General features: G+C 42.8%; 1 protein-coding gene and 1 long non-coding RNA gene across 20 annotated transcripts in view; one reads left to right on the top strand and one right to left on the bottom strand.

Annotated features, from left to right (window-relative positions):
* Positions 1 to 19,299, top strand: part of DENND1A (DENN domain containing 1A) — a 439,633-nt gene that overhangs the window by 307,133 nt on the left and 113,201 nt on the right. For all 19 annotated transcript variants that reach the window (XM_036411917.2, XM_036411910.2, XM_036411920.2 and 16 more), the window contains one exon: positions 2,182 to 2,307. In XM_036411917.2, the coding sequence (XP_036267810.1) occupies positions 2,182 to 2,307 (126 nt within the window). The remainder of the gene's footprint in view (positions 1 to 2,181; positions 2,308 to 19,299) is intronic.
* Positions 763 to 17,461, bottom strand: LOC118704359. The gene is made up of 3 exons (XR_004983391.1): positions 17,451 to 17,461; positions 12,908 to 12,911; positions 763 to 836 (listed from the first exon to the last, which is right to left on the bottom strand). It is a non-coding gene; the product is annotated as an uncharacterized LOC118704359 (long non-coding RNA).

Below are 19,299 nucleotides of genomic sequence, written 5' to 3'. Positions count from 1 at the left end.
TGTTTCTTCCTCCCTTAGCCAAGATGACTTCTTCAACTGATCCTTCAGGTCTCAGTTCAAGCCTGTCTCCCTCCAGGAAGCTTTCCTTGACCTCCTTGGTGAGCTGTCAGAGGCTCATTACAGTAGCAATGTCATAGTATTGGTGTTTCCCTCATGAGAGTATAAGTTTTAATGAGGACAGAGCTTATGTCTAGTTTTGTTTACCATTGTATCCTCAACACCTAACACAGTTCTAGGCTCTGAGAAAATAATGAATATTTGTTGAGTGAATGAATGACTCGAGGCTACCACATTGCACAATTCTAGGGACACCTTTCACATGGAACATGGTGTGAATGATGTGCCCAGCAGTTGTGCAATCCTGAGATGAATGAAGAACATTTTAGAAGCAAACCCGGAAGCTTGATGCTATCTGATGTTGAGGGCAACAGGCATCACGTCATGGTCATTCCTACTTTGGGAACTCATGGGAAGAATCTCATTTAGTTCTCACTTTCGGGAAAATCTGTGTACAGCTGGGTAACTGGTTGGTTTGTAATACATGAATGGACCCAAGAATCTCACTACTCCTTATATATCCCTTTTTGCTTTGACCACTTAGGAGGCTCTTAAGTCAAAAGTTCATTTCTAGCATTATGTAAGACCTTAGGGCTTATCTTTACGTATTAAGTCTATTCCTGGCTACTTTTCCCATTGCTATGGCTTTCTTATCTATTTTATTTTAGCATGTGAGTGCTTATCTATAATTTGCTACTATTCCTTTAGAGCAGCGGTTGACAACCTTTCAGACCTCACATACCACCAGTGGTCTATGGACCGCCAGTTGGCGACTGCTACTTTAGAGTATCAGGTGTGAGCTATATGATCCTATATAATAAAGAGCTAATATGCAAATGGTCATTGTGCTCTTGCACCAGGGCAGGGGGACCTGAGGCTGTGCCCCCTACCCTGGTGTTGGGCCCCGGGACTCTGGGTCTCGCAGCACACCCCAGATTCTGACAGGAGGAAGATTTTCATATACATTTTACTAATTTTCTTTCATCTCTGACACTTCTATTATAGAGAAAGGGCAAACAGCAATATTCCCAAAATTCTAATTCCCCTTTAATGTGCATGAATTTCGTACACCAGGCCACTAGTAACATATATTCATTTATTGTACACTAGTGACCCAGTGCACAGATTTGTGCACATTGAAAGGAAATTAATTAGAAGGTGGCCAGTGGGGACTGGGTGAGATGGGCCGGACATACCCTAGACTAGAGCCAACCTCCTGCGGTCCCTCCTCAGCATCTGCAGAGGGAGCAAGGTCTCTCCAGCAGGTGGGGGCCCTCAGCCTGGCCTGTGGGGATTGGGCCGAAACTGGCTCTCTGACATTCCCTGAGGGGGCCCAGAGTGTGAGAGGGTATTCTGCAAAGTTGCTGTGGTACAGGGTGTGGAACACAAATGCAAGTGTGCAGTAAACCAGATTCGGCCCCCGCAAGAACATAACCCATGGCTGAAGGTGGAATGGCCAAGCCCACGAGGAATCAGGCTCCCTCCTCTCTGGTTTCGGGGTTAATCACCTAAGAACTACTGCTTCCAAGTCACTGCAGCTCAGCACCTCCTGTGTTGAGTGTCTGCCCCCTGTGGTCAGTGCACATCATCGGATACTTAGCGTATTAGCCTTTTATATAGATAGATAATATATTAAGTATTAAAAATCACTTATTCTAATATTTGTTAGTAATGTGAAAAGGGAATGGAATTGGAACTGAAAATCTTTGTGTAATTCGGGGTCAGCTGAACAGGCTCCCATTCATATTCCAACTTAGCCACTTCTTAGGTTTGTTCCCAGGCATGTGATTGACCGTCTCTGAGACTGTTTCATCCTTATAAGGATGGGACCACTAATTTCTTCCTTACAGGATTACTGAAATAAATTAGAAATTTAATGTGAAGCACTTATTTGGTTCATTGTAACTGCTTAGAAAGTGGTTTTGTTTGTGTTTTCATTAGATATGCTATAATAAAAGCAACATTCATTTAAATGTAAAAAAACTGCCCCAACACTGAATGCATTTTTGTTCTCCCAACAGCCAAAGTATCAAGTTGATTCCAGCCAGGGATTTTCTAGAGCTCTTACTCAGAGATCCTCCTCCAGACCTGCCCTCAACTTGTCTCCTTTCTCTTGGTCACCAGATCGCTTCACTGAAGAGCCGGCTAAAGAAGGTCTCCACCACCACTGGCGACGGTGTGGCTAGAGCCTTCCTCAAGGCCCAGGCTGCTTTCTTCGGCAGCTACCGGAACGCTCTGAAAATTGAGCCAGTGAGTAACTTGTTGGCATGTTATAAACCCATGTTTGGTTAAGGCTAAGAAACATACCCAGGGACCATGAGAAACCTGCAATTCACCTGGTTGTTGAATTCACCAAAAAAAGGTTGTGCATCTGTATTGAGGGGGCGGGAGAACAGGGAGCATCCCTACCTCGTAGCACAAGGAAGCCTCTCGGCCATTAGTGAGGCACACTAACTGCTCCTGTGAATGTAAAGATCCCTCTGTTAACTACAGTGCCCGGCTCTCACTGCAGATTCACAGTAAGACAGATAGCAATAATCATCTCCATTTTACCAGTATAGAAACTGAGGCTCAGAGAAGAGATGTGACTTGCTAAGCAGTGGAGGAGCCAGTTAGTCCCACAGCTGTGATTTCCCACTGCCTCACTGCCCTTGTCCACCATAGGAACCTCATCCCCACCCTTGAGAAAGTAAAGCATCCTGGGGGATTCACTTCTTAGAGGCTCCTATAGTGGTCTTGGTGTGAATGACTATACACTGTGCGGAGGCTGGGAAGTAGTGTTATCCACCTCCATGCACTTCAACCTTTCTAAGCCCCCAAGGCCCCATTACTATCCCCTGCCTGCCTGTGATACCCTAACAATAACAACTAGTTATTGCTAAGGTATGCAGACAACAGGTTAACCTTCAAACCAATGGAAGTACCAACTCTCCCAGCTTCAGTAAGAAGTTTGCACTGGATACCCTCTATTCAGCCTACTCTTGGCCAAGGTTATGGAGAAATTGGCCCAGGGGCCTTGGTCACTCCATGAAGCAAAGAAATTTGGAGGGGAACCTGACTGAGAGCCCTTTTCTCTCAGGAGCAATGGCAGCCACAGCCAGCCCAGTTGGAGTGGGTCACATTGCCTGTGGGGTAAGGATGTTTTCATCACTAGGACTCCAGCATGTGTCTAAATGAGACACAGAGTAATAGCAGACTCCGTGCCTTTTCTTCAGCCAGGTCACATTCTCTGTGACATGGCCAGGGCCGTTGTGCACAGGGAGCAGCAGCCAAATGCCACTACCCTTCTTGCTTCTCATCTTTCATCAACACTTAGGCCTGACTCTCTATGCTGCCTGAGCTTCAGGCACGGTCATGATCACATAACAGAGAGGGGGATGCACTCTCTTTTTCCTAAGAAATTCTTTCCTAGGTCCTCTGAGGCCCTTTGGTTTAAACCAACTTCACCATGTTCGGCTTGTCTCTGAGGGAGGTGGCTCTGATTCTTTGTCCTGACCTTGGGCGCAGCCAGACCAGCCAGGAATGGTGTCATTTTGAGAGCTGGTATAATCCAAGGAAAATACTGGCGTCTTCCCGTCTCTAAAATGAGAATGAGGCAACTGGCTCCGTCCTTTCTTTGGGAAGCTGAGCACTGATAGACATGAATTGTCCATTCTTACAGTGATCCTATAGTTGCTATGAGTATGTCTAGAATCCATAGGCGGTTGAGTCTTAGTATGTATTGCTGGGCATATCATTAGGCACAAGTGCTCCTCTGGAGAAGTTTATGGTTGTACTTGCACTTGTCACATGGGGGTGGTGTGCGGGATGTTCTCTTGGACGAGCCTCCAGAGTGGCAGGCTCCCAGTGCTGAGGGGATAGAGCAGCCTCCTCAGGCCACTTGTGTTTCTCTATTATAAAAACACCAGCTCCTGGTAAGAAATATTTAAAGTAACTGAGGACTTGAATGAGAAAACATCCACAGTCCTATCATCTGGAATTAAGATAACATATTAGCATGTTTCTACTTAGGTCTCAGGATTTTTGGGGTCCTTTTTGTTTCATTTGGATTTGGGTTTGGGAATTTTACTTTTAGGCAGTTGAGAAATTACCAGCAAAGCAATCTAGTCCCCAGTTGTTTGGGTTTGCCTTTTAGCATGTTGTAAGCATTTATTCATAGCAAGTGAAAACTCTTCTTAAAACATCATTTATAATGGCTGTGCATATCCCATCAGGTGACTCTAGTGGCTCGCAGTCTTGGCTGTGGATCAGAATCACCTGTGGGCCTCTAAGAAGGGCAGCCTGAGCCCCACTCGCAGAGATTTTTATCAAGTTCCTGCGTCTGAGATAAGTACCCAGGCCCATCACATCAGCGCTGTGGCTTTTGTTAGGCACCTTTCATAATTTTAAACCACGCTGTGGTGAACATCTTCGGATAAATCTTCATGCGTGCTCTGAATCATTTCCTGAGGCATAATCCCTGACATGGGTTGACTGGGTCAAAGGATGGAGTACACTGAAGGCCTTTGATATACAAGGTGAGGGAGAAAGATGATGGCCAGAGCAGGTGGTGGTGGACGGGAGCCGCCTCTAAGGCAGATTGCCAGGCGGATCTGAGCAGCAGCCAGCAGTGGAGAAGAGGCCAAAGTGGAGGGCTTTGTGGGGTGTGGGGTATGGCTTCCCACTGGGCCAGTGGGTGCAGTCCTGAGACTCAGGTCACTGCACAGTCCCAGAGATTTGGTTTTTAAACATGAAACATGATGGATTCGACAGTGCTCACTGGTGCCTCTCTTCAGGGCCAGGGGAATGATTCCAAAAGGACTCTCCTGAGGGTCAGGAAGTGAGCTCAAAGGGTGTCCAGTGACAGCCACGTCTCCTACCTGCTCGGCAGCCTTCCCCAAGGCCAGAGCTTGCTTATTTCATCTCTCAGTTGTTTCAGTAATTCCCCTCCACTGCTCTTTACTATCCATTTCACAGATGGGAGATAGAGGCTCAGATTGTGGGTGACTTTTGGTAAGTAGGAGAGCTAGAGGACAGACTTGGGCCATCCTGACTCCAAAACTCGGGTTCTTTCCACCACACCAGAGGCCGGCAAACTCATTAGTCCACAGAGCCAAATATCAACAGTACAACGATTGAAATTTCTTTGGAGAGACAAATTTTTTTAAACTTAAACCTCTTCTAACACCACTTCTTCAAAATAGACTCGCCCGGGCCTTGGTATTTTGTGGAAGAGCCACACTTAAGGGGCCAAATCGCTGCATGTGGCTCACGAGCCGCAGTTTGCCGACCACGGCACCATACCCTCTCACCTGTCTTTGTTCTGATTTGCTCATGTTCCACTTTTATAACTCTTTCTTTCTGTGCTCCCAGCACTGGGCATGGGTCATGGCACAGTGCAGGCATCAGTGAGTATATTTGGGAACAGTGGATGGAAAGACATAAAGGCACAGGAAAGCTTCTGGGCTGGGGGCTGGCGCTGGGTCTTGCTCAGTGTGTGTGCATTGCATCCTGCCCTCTCTGTAGGCTTTCGGTGGCTGCTGCCGGCAGAGGAGAGAGTGTCTGCAAATCGCAGAGCATGTGACCCATTTCTCAGTCACCCGAAGAATATAAGGTGCAAAGCCCAAGATATTTAACAATATCGGCCAAGCCAACTTGTTCATCTCCACTTAAATGACAGAAGCACAAGCAGCCAGGCAGCTCCATTCGGAAAACCCCCCTTTATCCATGTCAAGCGCAGCCAGGCTGCAGCTCATTTATTTAGGCCTTTCTTGCTCTCTGACACGCCTCCTAGCAGTTGCCAGGCAACTCTGGGAGTAGCAGTGTGTGTTAGGGATTAACTAGTTAGGGCTGGGGTCCTTTTTGGCAAGAAGGGGATAAAAGACAAATGATTTTAATTGCTAAGCCAAGGATCCTTTCTCCGCTTGGTGGAAGATTGCAACTTGTGGAGGATGTGGGCAGCAGTGTGGTTCGTGAATTCGCCTTGGAAGTTCCCCTTTCTCCCGCCTATGCAGAACAAATGAATTTTAACAAGAATCTTACTTTTACTTCTCCTTTGGTTAAAACTATGCCATCATGAAATCTGAATATGACTAGCCCGCTGCCCTCTCTTTGAAGACATTTCATAGCTCAGTAGCCTTAGTTTTAAAGAACTTTCAAAAATAGACTGTGTCTTCTAATTTCATTCCTTTTTCCGTTCAGTTTCTCATTTCATAGCTCGTGCTACCTGAATTCATCTTAAGATAGTGCATGTGAAAGTGTATGTTCCCTTGTTTGTCCGCTGCAGATCCCTGGTAAAGGTTAGGTCAGAAGGCAAAACGGATGGCTGTTGGTACTTTAAGATGCGTCCTGTTCTGTGCCAGCCTCTGGGAAGGCCAGTATAGATGGAACATCTGTGATTGTTTATTCAACAGCTCATGTGGAGCTCTCTGGACCAACCTGCTGGCTGGGCATCCCCAGGATGCGCGGAGCACAGCCCCTGCCCACAAAGGTGAATGCTGGGCTGGGGGCAGTCGACAGCCAGCCAGGGTGTCTGTGAAGGAGGCTGGGCAGGCAGCAGCCAGCAACTCCAGTCCAGCTTGTTCCTTTCACCCCCAGAGGCCTGGCTTCCAGCTTCAGCTGTGGGTCTGCTGGCATCACTTTCCTTATAGCCCCTGATTGTGCACATGATTCTGCTGAGTCATATTTATCCACCTAAAATCCCTGGAAGACAGAGAAGTTAAGATAAAAGCAGATTGATAGCCTGGCTTTCAAGCATGAATGGGCAAAGCTTTGTTGGAGCAGGTCAGAAAACACCATGTATATCTGTCTCCTAAATGAGTAACATCATTGAGCTCATGATTTAAAACACACACACACACACACACAAAATATCTGTGATTTTAGTATAATAAGCAATAGGAAAATATTTGTAAACTAGAAAAATTAAAATAGCGCTATAGTCACATGAAACTAACAAAAGTACCTCAATTAACTTTTGTATATTCTCTTTAATTATTTTTCATTTGCATAGTGTTTATATAGCTGCTATCAAATTTAAGTTAAAAGTTCTTTTCTCCTCATTTAACATGACATATGCATTTTTACATAGCTACAGACTGTTTTATCAAGTTCAGCTACCATAATGGCTATAACCACTTTCTCATGTTGGACATTCAGATTATTTCCAATATCTGGGCATTATAATTACTATTCCACTAAACATCTTTATGAATAAAGCTTTGAATTCTTCTATTTGGAAGCCACAGTCTGCAAGCAGGAGCCTGACTGTGGGTGCCAACTCATCACAACATGGGAGGGAAGCAAATTTTCTTTGACTCGGCCTCGGAGCAGCTCAAAAAATGGAAAGAATGAAGGGCCTTTTGTGGGGCGCGCTCCCTGCCCTCCACCTAGGCCAGCAGAGGGTTCCCAGGACATCCGTGAGGGACATACTCATTTACCTGTGCCTCCATCTGGTGCTAAAGGGAAAAACGGTTTGAGGAATCTTAAAACAATAGGTTCTGGTGCGTGTGCCTCCACACAGTCTGGGAAGGGCAAAGTGGGGACTTGAATCCACATCTGTCCTGAAGCCCAGACTTTTTGGTCTTTTTAATTGTAGTAAAAGATGTGTAACATAAAATTTGCCATCTTCCTCATTGTTAAGGATATAATTCAGGGGCACTCATTACATTCACAACCCTATATGACAGAAGCTCTATATCCATTAAGCAATAACTCCCCATTTCCCCTCCTCCAGCCCTTGCGAACCTCCAATCTACTTTCCATCTCTATGAATTTGCCTATTTTAGATGTTTCATATAAGTGGAATTATACCATATTTGTCCTTTTGTGTCTGGCTTTCACACTGTAGCATGGGTCAGAATTTCATCCCCTTTTAAGTCTGAATAATATTCTAACCTTATGGATATACCACATTTGTTTATCCATTCATCTGTTGTTGGATGTGGGCTGTTTCCACCTTTTAACTATTGAGAATAATGCTGCTGTGAACATTCCTGTACATGTATCTGTTTGAGGGCCTGTTTTCACTTCTTTTGGTATATACCTCTAAGTGGAATTGCTGGGCCATACAGTAATTTCACGTTTAACTTTTTGAAGAACCACTGAATTGTTTTTCACACAAAGCCCATGCTGTTTTTCAGTGATCAGTAGTGTGTTTGTGAAGCATGGTTATTTACCTATTAAGCTCTGTAGGGAAAGTTTGTGAAAGACTTTCTTATTTTCTAGTTTATTTTAGTCAAGCAGACAGGGAATTAAAGCCCAAACCTACAGGCCTAGCTAGCAGACACATTGACAGCAGGAATGGGCTAGCGAAGGGACCATTTTTTCATGTTACTATTCATCCCAAGTCAAGATCATGTCCTGGAAAGGAAGCAAGGGTAAGGAGAGGTGCTTTCAAAACTGAGACTTAGGGGACCCATAGCTCTGTGGCTCTTAAATGGCTAAGGAGGTCACCAGGTGTGATGGAAAGAGTATGGTCTGTGGATTCACTTGGTTTTTAATACTGGCTCTTATCATCGACCAGAAGATGACCTTAAAGTCACTTGATCTCTCTAATCCTCAATTTTGCATCCCTAAAATGGAAATAATGCCAACCTTGTAGGACTATTGAGAAAAATAACAACAGTATGTGTAAAACTCAGCACAATGTTTTTCTTGATATGAACTAAATGATAGTGACAGTTCCTGGAAGACAAGAAGGTAGGTAAAGGAGGAAGAAGAGGAGACTGAGCCCACCATGTCCTGGAATAGTGGTGGCCATACTTGTCAGCAAACGCCGGACTCCCTGAAACTATTCAAAAAACAATTAAATTCTGGCCTGTTTGTTCCTATCCTTTACTGTGAGAGTTTGGCTTCTATCTCAAGAGATACAAAAAAGATTTGTAAGAAATCACATATTATTCCTTTCAATATTTATTTGATATTTATTTATTCATGTATTGCTCACTAGCACTTACAGGCTAGACTAGGAGGTGGTAGGTTCCAAGAGTTTAAAATTAAGAAATGCATTATAATCAGTTTTAAAAATGCACAAGGGAAAATATCGTTGAATCTTTTTTTTCTATTTCATCAAAACATTTAAAAAATATATATTTTATTGTTTTTTTACAGAGAGAAAGGGAGAGAGATACAGACTAGAGAGTTAGAAACATCGATGAGAGAGAGTCATCCATCAGCTGCCTCTTGCACGCCCCCCACCGGGGATGTGCCTGCAACCAAGGTACATGCCCTTTACCGAAATGGAACCCAGGACCTTTCAGTCCGCATATGCTGATGCTCTATCCACTAAGCCAAACTGGTTTCGGCTCATCAAAACATTTTTGCCTATTGGGATAAGAGGACCATTGTTTGATATTGGCACCAAATCTCCACCGTCCACCTCCCTGGGACACTGATGTCGCTCAGGAACACAGTTTGAGAGTCCTGGCACCTTGGAGCCGCACAATGAATGATGGCTGAACTGAGCCATTGTTTTAGAAGTAGACGACCATAAAAAGTAGGTCCTTAAGTGAGAGATGAGAATTGGCAGAAAATACACTTAAACAGTATGATCAAGCTCCACAAAATTATTTCAAAGAGCATCACTAAATATGATGAAAATTAAATTCTCCTATGTTCTAAAATACTTGAAAAATAGAGCACAGTTTGTGTATCTTAGACTATCCAGAAGGAATTCTGGTTTTAAATTCTAAGAGTTTTTAAAAATCTCATTTAATAATCTGGCTGCTTTCCTACTTCTATCCCATCGGGTGGAACCATTTTTTATACTCCTTGGTATCCTTGACATAGTCAAACATTAGTAGGTGCTCGTTAAGCGTGTATTAAATGAATGGATGAACAAATGAATGATATGTGTTTTCCCATGCTATGCATCAGAAAGACTGGTGGTCACATTTCAGTGTTGCACAATATCGATGCTTAGTTTTTGAAAAAGCATCCACAGCTTCATCTCAGAGCAAAAGAGTAATCTGACACAAACACCAAGCGTGAATGTATAAATGTCAAACAAAGGCACAAAAGGCAGCTGCATGGTAGCCAGTTAGGATCTGAAGAGGATCGCCCTCTGTGAAATCACCGGTAAATATTCAGTGTAGGTTAGGAAAGTACAACAGGCAAGTACATTAATGGAGTAAGCTGATCCCGTTGTGGCTGTTTAAATTCTGTATCTTTGTGGAAGCTGTAGCAAAGAGAAATGGTTGCTGTTTCTGGTGTTTTAAGTCAATGATATCACTTTGGGCCTTCTACTTTTTCAGTGAGACTCTGAAAAGGAAACCTTTCTGATCCATTTTCAAGCAATGAATACATGTTCACGTGATGACTTAATGTACATGTGAACCTCTTTAACAGGATTTTGCCTTATTCTTTCTTCTACTCCAGCCGTAGTAGAGGCGCAGGAACAGAAGTGGAGTGAGTGCTGGGTTTGTTCCATGGAGGACATTATGGAACTCATGATGATTAGAGGATACAATTATAAATTTCTTTCCCTTTACTCCCCCTTGAGCTTGCATCCACACTGATTTTTTTATGGGGAGTGTATACATTCTCAGAAATATCCGTGCTCCCCTCACAAAGCAATGGAATCTTGCTCTAGAAAGGGATGGAGTGTGGTGATTACTCATGTTTCCTGGGGGCAGAACTGATAAATAGAAAGTGCTCAATAATTACCTGTGGAGTGACTGAATTGATAATAGTTCTTAGTTATAATGTCTTTAATTGTTTGGAAGCTGAAACACAGCTTTGTTAAATAAATCAATAAGACTGGAAGTCATAAGGAAAAGAAAATAATATGAGGCATTTATTATATGCTAGACTCTACATATATCCCCTTATTTGGTGTTTATAGTCCTCTTATGTAGAGCGTAGTGTAGCCCCATTTTACTGATGGGAAACCAAGGTGAAGAACAGTTATGTTACTTTTTAAGAAGTGGCAGAGCCAGGATTCAAACCTTCCATCTGTTCGATTCTAGCAACCACGCCCTTTCCTCTGACCACTTGCCACAATGGTCCATATTGTATACAGTTTCAGGGCATTTCAGAAGAAAACTCAGCTGGTTTCCTCTTAGGAGTCAGTGTCTCTCATCTGTGCAAATGTTTCCTGTCTTGAAAAATGCAGGTTAAACTAACACCATTTATAAACTATTTTGCAAAGGGGAAATGTCAACATTTTAAATATCTTTTTTAAAACATTCCTTTAATAGATCACTTTAATTGCTTAATATTTTGTTAAAGTTTTTGACATTTATGGTGATAATTGGATGAAAAGTAAACCACTTGCCCATGCAGCCCTCCCTCCTCTTTTCCTGGGCTGACACCTAGTGGCGAACTTTCTCACCGCAGTGTTAATCCTGGCGCTGAACTTTCTTCAGCGTAGTTTTTAAATTGATTTTAGGATTTTTTTTAAAACCCAGTTATTGTCAGCATAATAAAAATAGCTACACTAATATAAGGTTAATTTATTTGGGATTATCATAACAATGGAACTTTTATTTGATTTAACAAATTTTAAGTCAATTATAATCAAGCTTTGATAACAGAAAATGAAACAAGTATTTAAAATCCTGGGATATTTGTATCCCCACAAACCTGACCTCATAACCCCTGGGCTGTGGGCACTGGCTTGCACACACTGACAAGTAAGATTCCATCACTGTTCTTAAGGACAGTGCGAGGCTGAGGCGGAAAGCAAGCAGAGTTGCCCCGAGATGTGGTAACTGCCAGAGCGTAGTGCTGTCCAGGCATTGGCATCCAAAGGCAGAAGGAATCACTTCCGCCCGGGGCCCAGGGAAAGCTTCCAGGGAAGGATGAACCTGGGATGGCACCTTGTGGGAAAGTAGCATTTTCCCAGGAGCGTGCACAGGCAAGGGGCGTTGAAACTACGTGACCTGGTCAGGGCTGTGACCAGGGCACAGAGAGAGAAAAGGAGTGTGTCCAAGGAGGAAGCGGAGAAGGGTTGGGCTCCCGGCCAGGAAAGACCTAGAAGACCACAAGATGGTTTCAGCACCAATCCCAGAAAACAGCATTTCTAGAACAATGTTCCTTAGTAGATCCACATGATGTTGTTTTCTGCACACATGAAATTTGGAATTGTCATATAATGCATACTGTAACTTTTCTCTTAGATATTTAAATGCATATTATTGAAGCCTTGCTATAAAGAATCTAGCTAACTTGGTTTAAAAAGCATTTTTCAAAAGCCTGTTCTCCCCAGAATACCTATTAACATTCCATGCATCTCCTGCTCCTCCCCACAGTTTGGGAAATGCTGCAGTAGCTAAATGAATTTTTCTTGCTCTAAGGCCATGGAATTAGGATACCAACTGTGTTCATTTACCCGTCTCAAAGCTATGAACCTCGGAAAAGAAAAGCATGTCTCTTTTCCAAAGCATTTATTATCTGGCCTGTGGCCAACAGGTGGTCTTGAGGCATAGAGCCCAGCCACCACGTAGCTGTCTCAGCCCAGGACCACAGGCTGCCTGCCACAGGGTCCCCTTGGTCCAACAGCTTGATCAGTGTATCAATCAGGAGATAAGGAGGACAACAGAAACCCCTTCAGGTGTTTCCAAGAGAGAAAATAATTCAAGGAAATGGTTATTCAACTGATAGAGGGAGGAGCTGAGAGAATCCAGAGATGAGCAACAGCAGTGGTGGTTTCCTGGGTCCAGTGCTGGGTCACCTGACCACAGCTGGAACCTGTGGGCCTGTACAGTGGGTGTATGACTCGAAGAGGAGGAGAATGAGAACCATACCCCAGGCAGGGAGGCAGGAGACACACTCAGCTTCTCCCTTCCATCTTCCTCCTCACCTCTCACCGGGGCCTCCTCACATGTGCCAAAGCAAGCAGGAAGCCAGCTGACCTGAGAGCCCAGGGAACTTCTCTCCAGAACAGAGCAGGTTGGGTCTAAGATCAGACAAGCTCAGAACCAATCACAGATATTAAGGCTCTTCCATGACACACATAAACGCAGGTCAGTAACAAACATGTGAAGCTAAAAGCTCCTTGGTGTATCGCTAAAACTGGTGCTAATCTGGACTCTGCCTCTTCTCAACTGTGTGACTCCAGGCAAGTTACTGTACCTTTCTGAACCTCAGCTCCTCAATAGTAAAATAGGAAAGAAAATCTCTACTTAAATGATGCCTTCACAGGGCTCCCTTGACATATACTTGGCTGGTTCCTGTTTTATAATGAAACAAGAGCAAGGTATTTAAAACTTTTTGGGCTTAGCCTGGAGCTACCAGGAGTGTTAGAAATCCACAGACGTTGATTGACTGCTTCGAACTTCAGTGAATTGGCAAAGTTTTATTAGGTAGCAATTACTATCTAGCATGTGTCTAATTTCTTATCTTAATATATTCACTTCCTGGGGGCGTTGGAATCGGGGAAGCTTGTAAATGTGCAATGGAGTATTCAGGTGTCAGGAGGCACTCCACGTGTGTTGTAGTCACCCATTCACTGCAGGCTACGGAAACTGGAATTCCAGGAGAGCTGCTTCTTAAGAGATGGGGAACGTTGGAAATCACTACCTCTCTCAACCACAGGCTTTTCATTTGTTATATGGGGATAAGAATGCCACCCTCACAAAATTATTTTTAAAAGCCAATGAGATGGCAGACTTTAAGCCCTTGTTCTCTGGGAGGCAGCTTCCCTTTTGTCAGTGAATGCCCAAGTCACCAACAGTCACAGCCCAGGGAGGTGTGGCCTGATTGGGGGGAAGCCTTTTACTGGAGCTTATTTATGTTTGGTTTGCTGTTCCCTGTTAAGTGATGCCACCTGGCAGATCTCTACTCGCCCTGTGCTCATACATCGCAATTCACCGGCATTATTCACACGCCATTTGCTTAAAGCTTTCTTCACCCAAGTTCCTACTGTGATACATTCATACTCTCATCTTCACAACATTAAAAATGGTCTATAGGTTTTGAGAGTGGCCTGAGCAAGTCAGTGGCCAGCTTAAACGGTCCTTATCTATTCTTGAAAGGGAAATTTTATCCCAAGTTAAATAGTTTTATCCTCATTTGATGAGTGTTACCAAAAAGAAATATGTAAAGGAAAAAAACCAATATCTATTGAACCCTTACTTCTTGCCCTTTATATTTTCTTGGTTAAGTGTGCATGGTATTATCCCCAGCTTGACAGATAAGGAATTTAAAGCAGAGAAATAGTTTAAATCAACTTTAAATAAGCATTTACCAAGACCCTACTATGCCAGACTCAGTTCTAGGTGCCTAAAGACTCAGCAATGAACACACCAAGTTCCAGCCCTCAAATCTCATATTCTACATCATGCGTGGGGAACGTCCAGCCCACAAGTATAAGGCCAGCAAAATCATTTGGTCTGGTCCTGCCAAGACATTTGGGGTGAGTTAATTAAATGTTTTGACCAAATACAGCTAGCTAATTTTTAAGTTGATAATGTTGTATGGCCCGGGAATCCTATATAATAAAAGCATAATATGCAAATAAACTGAATGGCGGAATGACTGGTCAGTGGGAGGCAGGGTTGACAAGCAGGCGGCTGGTGCAAGGGAGGGGACGGCAATCGGGGGCAGGGCCAGCTACTCGCCAGCCAGCGCTGTCCCCTGATAGCTCCACCTCGTCACCTCCCACAGAGGGAGGCCAGACTACAGCTTAGGCCTGCTCAGGAGCGGGCTTAAGCCATCAGTCACACATCCCCTGAGGGCCCTCAGACTGTGAAAGGGTGCAGGCCAGGCTGAAGGACCCCCTGAAGGCACAAATTTTCATGCACTGGGCCTCCAGTGATGTTATAAATGTATAAATGGCCCTTGGCAGAAAAAAGGTTCCCCACCCTTGTTCTAAGTAGACACAAAGAGGAAAGTCAACATATAATGTGCCAGGTAGCCTAGGAAAGGGATAAAGAGAACCCCCCAGATGAGTGAGTGCTGGTAAGAGCTGGAGCCAGGATTGGGGGCCTGGTTTGTCTGCCTCTAGAACTCGTGTTTTTTCCACTGGTCCCAGGCTGCCTCTGGTCTCGTTGGTGGTGGTTTCCTGCATCTAGTCAAGAAACATGAACTCTAAGAGGTCACTTCTTCATCTGGGTTTGGTAATTCAGTGTGTCAGGGTGGTAACTTTGCCTTCCTAGGATTCAGAAAACATTTTTCTGCACTCCCTGCTGTCAGCAGCATGAAGCTGTCTTTTTCATCTTTCCAGTTTCCCAGACACATTTAATCTGGATGCATTTCGCCAGCCTGGACTCAAGCCCTTGAGCTGGGAGACCATTCTGCCCTAGAGAAGGGTCTCTGTGACTGCTGGGCTCAAAGGAACTCTTTGCCTCTTATCTCTCCTGCCAAAAAGTGATGTTTTAGGTAGCAGCTTATGAAATCTTAATATCTGTTTCCTGATCATTAGTTTTCAGTAAATCAGTTTAATTCCATAAGTACTAGTAGATACTGGGCACAGAGAAACAGATCCAATGTGGAACCTGCCCACAGAAGTCAGGTAGACCTGGGTTCTACTTAGCCGTTTACCTAAGTTTTTATTTTTATTTTTATAATTTTGAGTAAGTTAATTAATCCATGTGTGCTCCAGTCTCCTCATCTGTAAAAGGGTGAAAACAGATGTGATCTATCTCATAAGCTTATGCAGGTTAAATGAGATAATACAGCATGTGCCTAGCATATGGAAAGAACTTAATATTAGGTGGGTTTTTTTTAAAAATAACCTTTTTATTTTAGAGCATTTTTAGGTTCACAGCAAAATTAATGGAAGGTACAGAGATTTCCCATATATCTCCTGTCCCCCCACCCTCCTTGCATAGCCATCCCCTTTATCAACAACTAGAGGCCTGGTGCATGAAATTCATGCACTGGTGGTAGAGGGAATTGTCCCTTAGCCCAGCCTGCACCCTCTCCAATCTGGGACCCCTTGGGGGATGTCCAGCTGCTAGTTTAGGCCCAATCCCTGTGGGCAGTTGAACACCCTTCTCACAGTCCAAGACTGCTGGCTCCTAACTGCTTCTGCCTGCCAGCTTGATCACCCCCTAACCACTCCCCTGTAGTTTGATCGATGCCTAACTACTCATGCTGGCCCGATCACCCCCAACTTCCCTCCCCTGCCAACCTGATCTCCCCCAACTGCCTTCCCCTGCTGGCCCACTCACCCCTAATTGTCCTCCCTCCCCTGCAGGCCTGGTATCTCCCAACTGCCCACCTTCTCCTGCTGTCCTGATTGGCCACAACAGCCCTCCCCTGCCAGCCATCTTGTGGTGGCCATCTTGTGTGAGGGTGTGACTGAAATTTGCATATTACCTCTTTATTATACTGGCTATTTGTTTTTAAATATGTTTTAAAAACTCTTTAATTTAAAGCTGAGCTTTCTCTATTTCTATCCTATGAGGAAATAGTGTAGGTATGAAGTTTCATTTTTCAATGTAAAGACAGTATGTGTATTTTAATTAAAAAGATAGTAAGAATTCTCATCATGATATTATTTACCAAAAAAATGTTGATATTCAGTCTTTACAATATTTCCCACTAGATAGGTAATTACACATTTTTAAAGATCTTTACATTATAAAACTGATAAAGAAAACTGCCTTAATCAAATGAATGGCAAAACAAATTGTTATAAAACTGATACTGCCCAGGTCAAGAAATAGAGTTTCATTACCCACCACACAAACCCTTTCCATCAAAACTCTTCCTTCTGCCAAAAATAACCACCATCCTGACTTCCATATTTTTTTAAAAAGGTTTCTTACCCAAATATTTATCTGTAGAAACTAGAGTTTAGTCTTGTCCATTTGAAAAAATGATATAGCTTTTAATTCTCTTTTATCTTATATGTTCCTCCTCCACCTTTCATTTCATTACAATTTACTTGTTGAAGAAACCAGACCTATAGTTTTCCAAAGTGTAACTTTTGCTTATTGCATAGTCATGGTGCCTTTCGCCATATTCCTCTGTCCTTTGTATTTCCCTCTAATTGTCACTGGATCCGGAGATTGGATAGACTAAGGTTGAATCTCTTTGGCAAGACTGCAGGTAATATTTTTTAAGACTATAGGAGAACATAGCAGGTCTGGTTTGCTGACTCTTAATATCCCATGATACTTAATGCCTTTATTTGTTTATCCATTGGGAGTCGCAAAATGGTGATAGGGTTTAAATTTATCATTTTTTAAAATATTTATTTATTTCAGAAAGGAAGGGAGATGGGAAGAGAGAGATGGAAACATCAATGATGAGAGAGAATCATTGATCAGTTGCCTCCTGCATGCTGGTTCTCAAGGGCCAGATGATATTGGAATTTTTCCATAATTACTCATTTATTTTCATACACAGCTGCCTCAGTAAACAATTACAGAAAATTTTGTAACCTTTTTCCATCTTCTTTCCCTGTTCTCCCTCTGACCCCAGATTTTGGCTAGTTGAACTATAATTATATTGCTAGGACATACAGCCATTGTACACATGTGAAAGAACTTTAGGGAGTAAGAAAAATAATTGAGGGTAGGAGTTAGTGAGAAATAACTGGGGAAAGCAACAGTAGAGGGATACCAAGTAGAAATACCAAGACAATGCAATGATAATGTCTGTTTTTTTAAGTTAGGCGGTAGGTTCAAAGATGTTTGTTTTATTATTATGCTACAAAAAACAAATGTCAATACATGTAGTCTTTCTTGTGTAAATATAAATTACATTAACAAGTGAAACTCAGTAGAATTACAAAATAGATAGTATTAATAATTTTCTAGATTCTATAGTTTCCTAATATTATATTTAAATTCCAGCTCAGAGATTGCAAGGTCTAGACCCCTCTAGTCTAACACATTTCATACTTCTGAAGGATCTAAAAATGTGGCTTGACCCAGTATGTTGAGGTTCTAAATTTCCTCAAGGACCATGCAGGAGGATATGGCTCAAGTTGAATGTAAATAAATAGTCTCCCTAGGTCACAAATCCTATTCTAAAACCTACTTGACTGCATGCATCCCACACAAAGAGACCACAGCCACCAACCATAGACTCCAGTGGTTGTGTATACACACAATGTGTATAATTTTTATCCTGCCTCCATTACATAAAGCTCAGGGATGGCAAAGCAGGAATTCATGCTCCAGTGTGGTACCATTTCTTTCTCTGTCATTTAGAGGAATAATGAGGCAATCTCTATTGTCTAGAAAAAGAATGGTTTTATTATACTATTTCTTATTATCTATTAATTAGAACCATCCTATTCTAAACCTCGGGATGCCAAAGGATTATGGAATGTTTCCATAGAGTCCTTAGTCATGTTTGGGCATGCTGAGGAGAGTGAGTGAGTGAGCAAATGAAGTAATGAATGAATAAATGGACTTGTGCTATTTTCTTTTTAGTCAAGATAAGAATCCAGTTGAGAAAAAAAGCCCACCGTAAAAATAAGTAAAAGCATTATAAAATGTTTTTCAGAATGTGTATTGAGCACATGCACAGAGCTCAGCACTCCACAACCTCATGCCAATTAAGTGGTAGAACTCTACAATCACATGGTAGAGCTGTGCTTCAGACACAAGACTTGGAGGGTAAAGCAGTGACAGCATTATTGTCTGCATGTGTGCAATGTGGTGTCTTTGACTCATGCTCTGCCCTGAACTGCAATGGTAGTGGTTCCTTTTTTGTATACGAATACACATGAGAACCCTTGTGATTCATAGAAGATACAGTAAAATATGGGGAAAGAATATAAAATTTAAAGCAAGACAGAGGAGCTGTTATGAGGATTAAATGTATATTACCGTAATGTGTATAATGACCACATTGTAGAAACTCAAAAAAATGTTAGTTCCCAGTTTTCCTCCTCCAGTTACAATAGCCTTCCTGAAATATAGATCTGAATGTCAGGCTTCTAAAATGACTGTCCAGTGAGTGACGTACTTCCTATACTTTGGGGTGTGGTAAGCCAATTACTTTCTGTGGTGGCCAGTGTGTCTTTTAGTAAGAAGGGACCTTTTTTAAGGGCAATTAGGTAACTGCCATTTTCCAGGTTTCCCAGTGCAGATTTCACCTGATTCTTCAAAGATAGCTATGATAAAAGACAGACCCTACCTCCACACTTGAATCACATTCAGGAAGATTTCAGGCATTAATAGTGTGTTAGCCAACCGTGATAGATTGAGGTAAGAGTAGAGGGTTTGATCTGAATTGAAGAGCAGTCTACAAAATAGCTGGCCTGTACTCTTCAAAAATGTTAATGTCTTACAACAAAGGAAGACCCAAGAACTATTTCAGATTAAAGGAGATGAGAGACAGGACAACTGCATGCAATGT

The sequence above is a fragment of the Pipistrellus kuhlii genome, unplaced genomic scaffold (assembly GCF_014108245.1).
Source record: "Pipistrellus kuhlii isolate mPipKuh1 unplaced genomic scaffold, mPipKuh1.p scaffold_m20_p_43, whole genome shotgun sequence".
Classification (NCBI taxonomy): domain Eukaryota; kingdom Metazoa; phylum Chordata; class Mammalia; order Chiroptera; family Vespertilionidae; genus Pipistrellus; species Pipistrellus kuhlii.
This window is presented reverse-complemented; position numbering and strand designations above follow the sequence as displayed.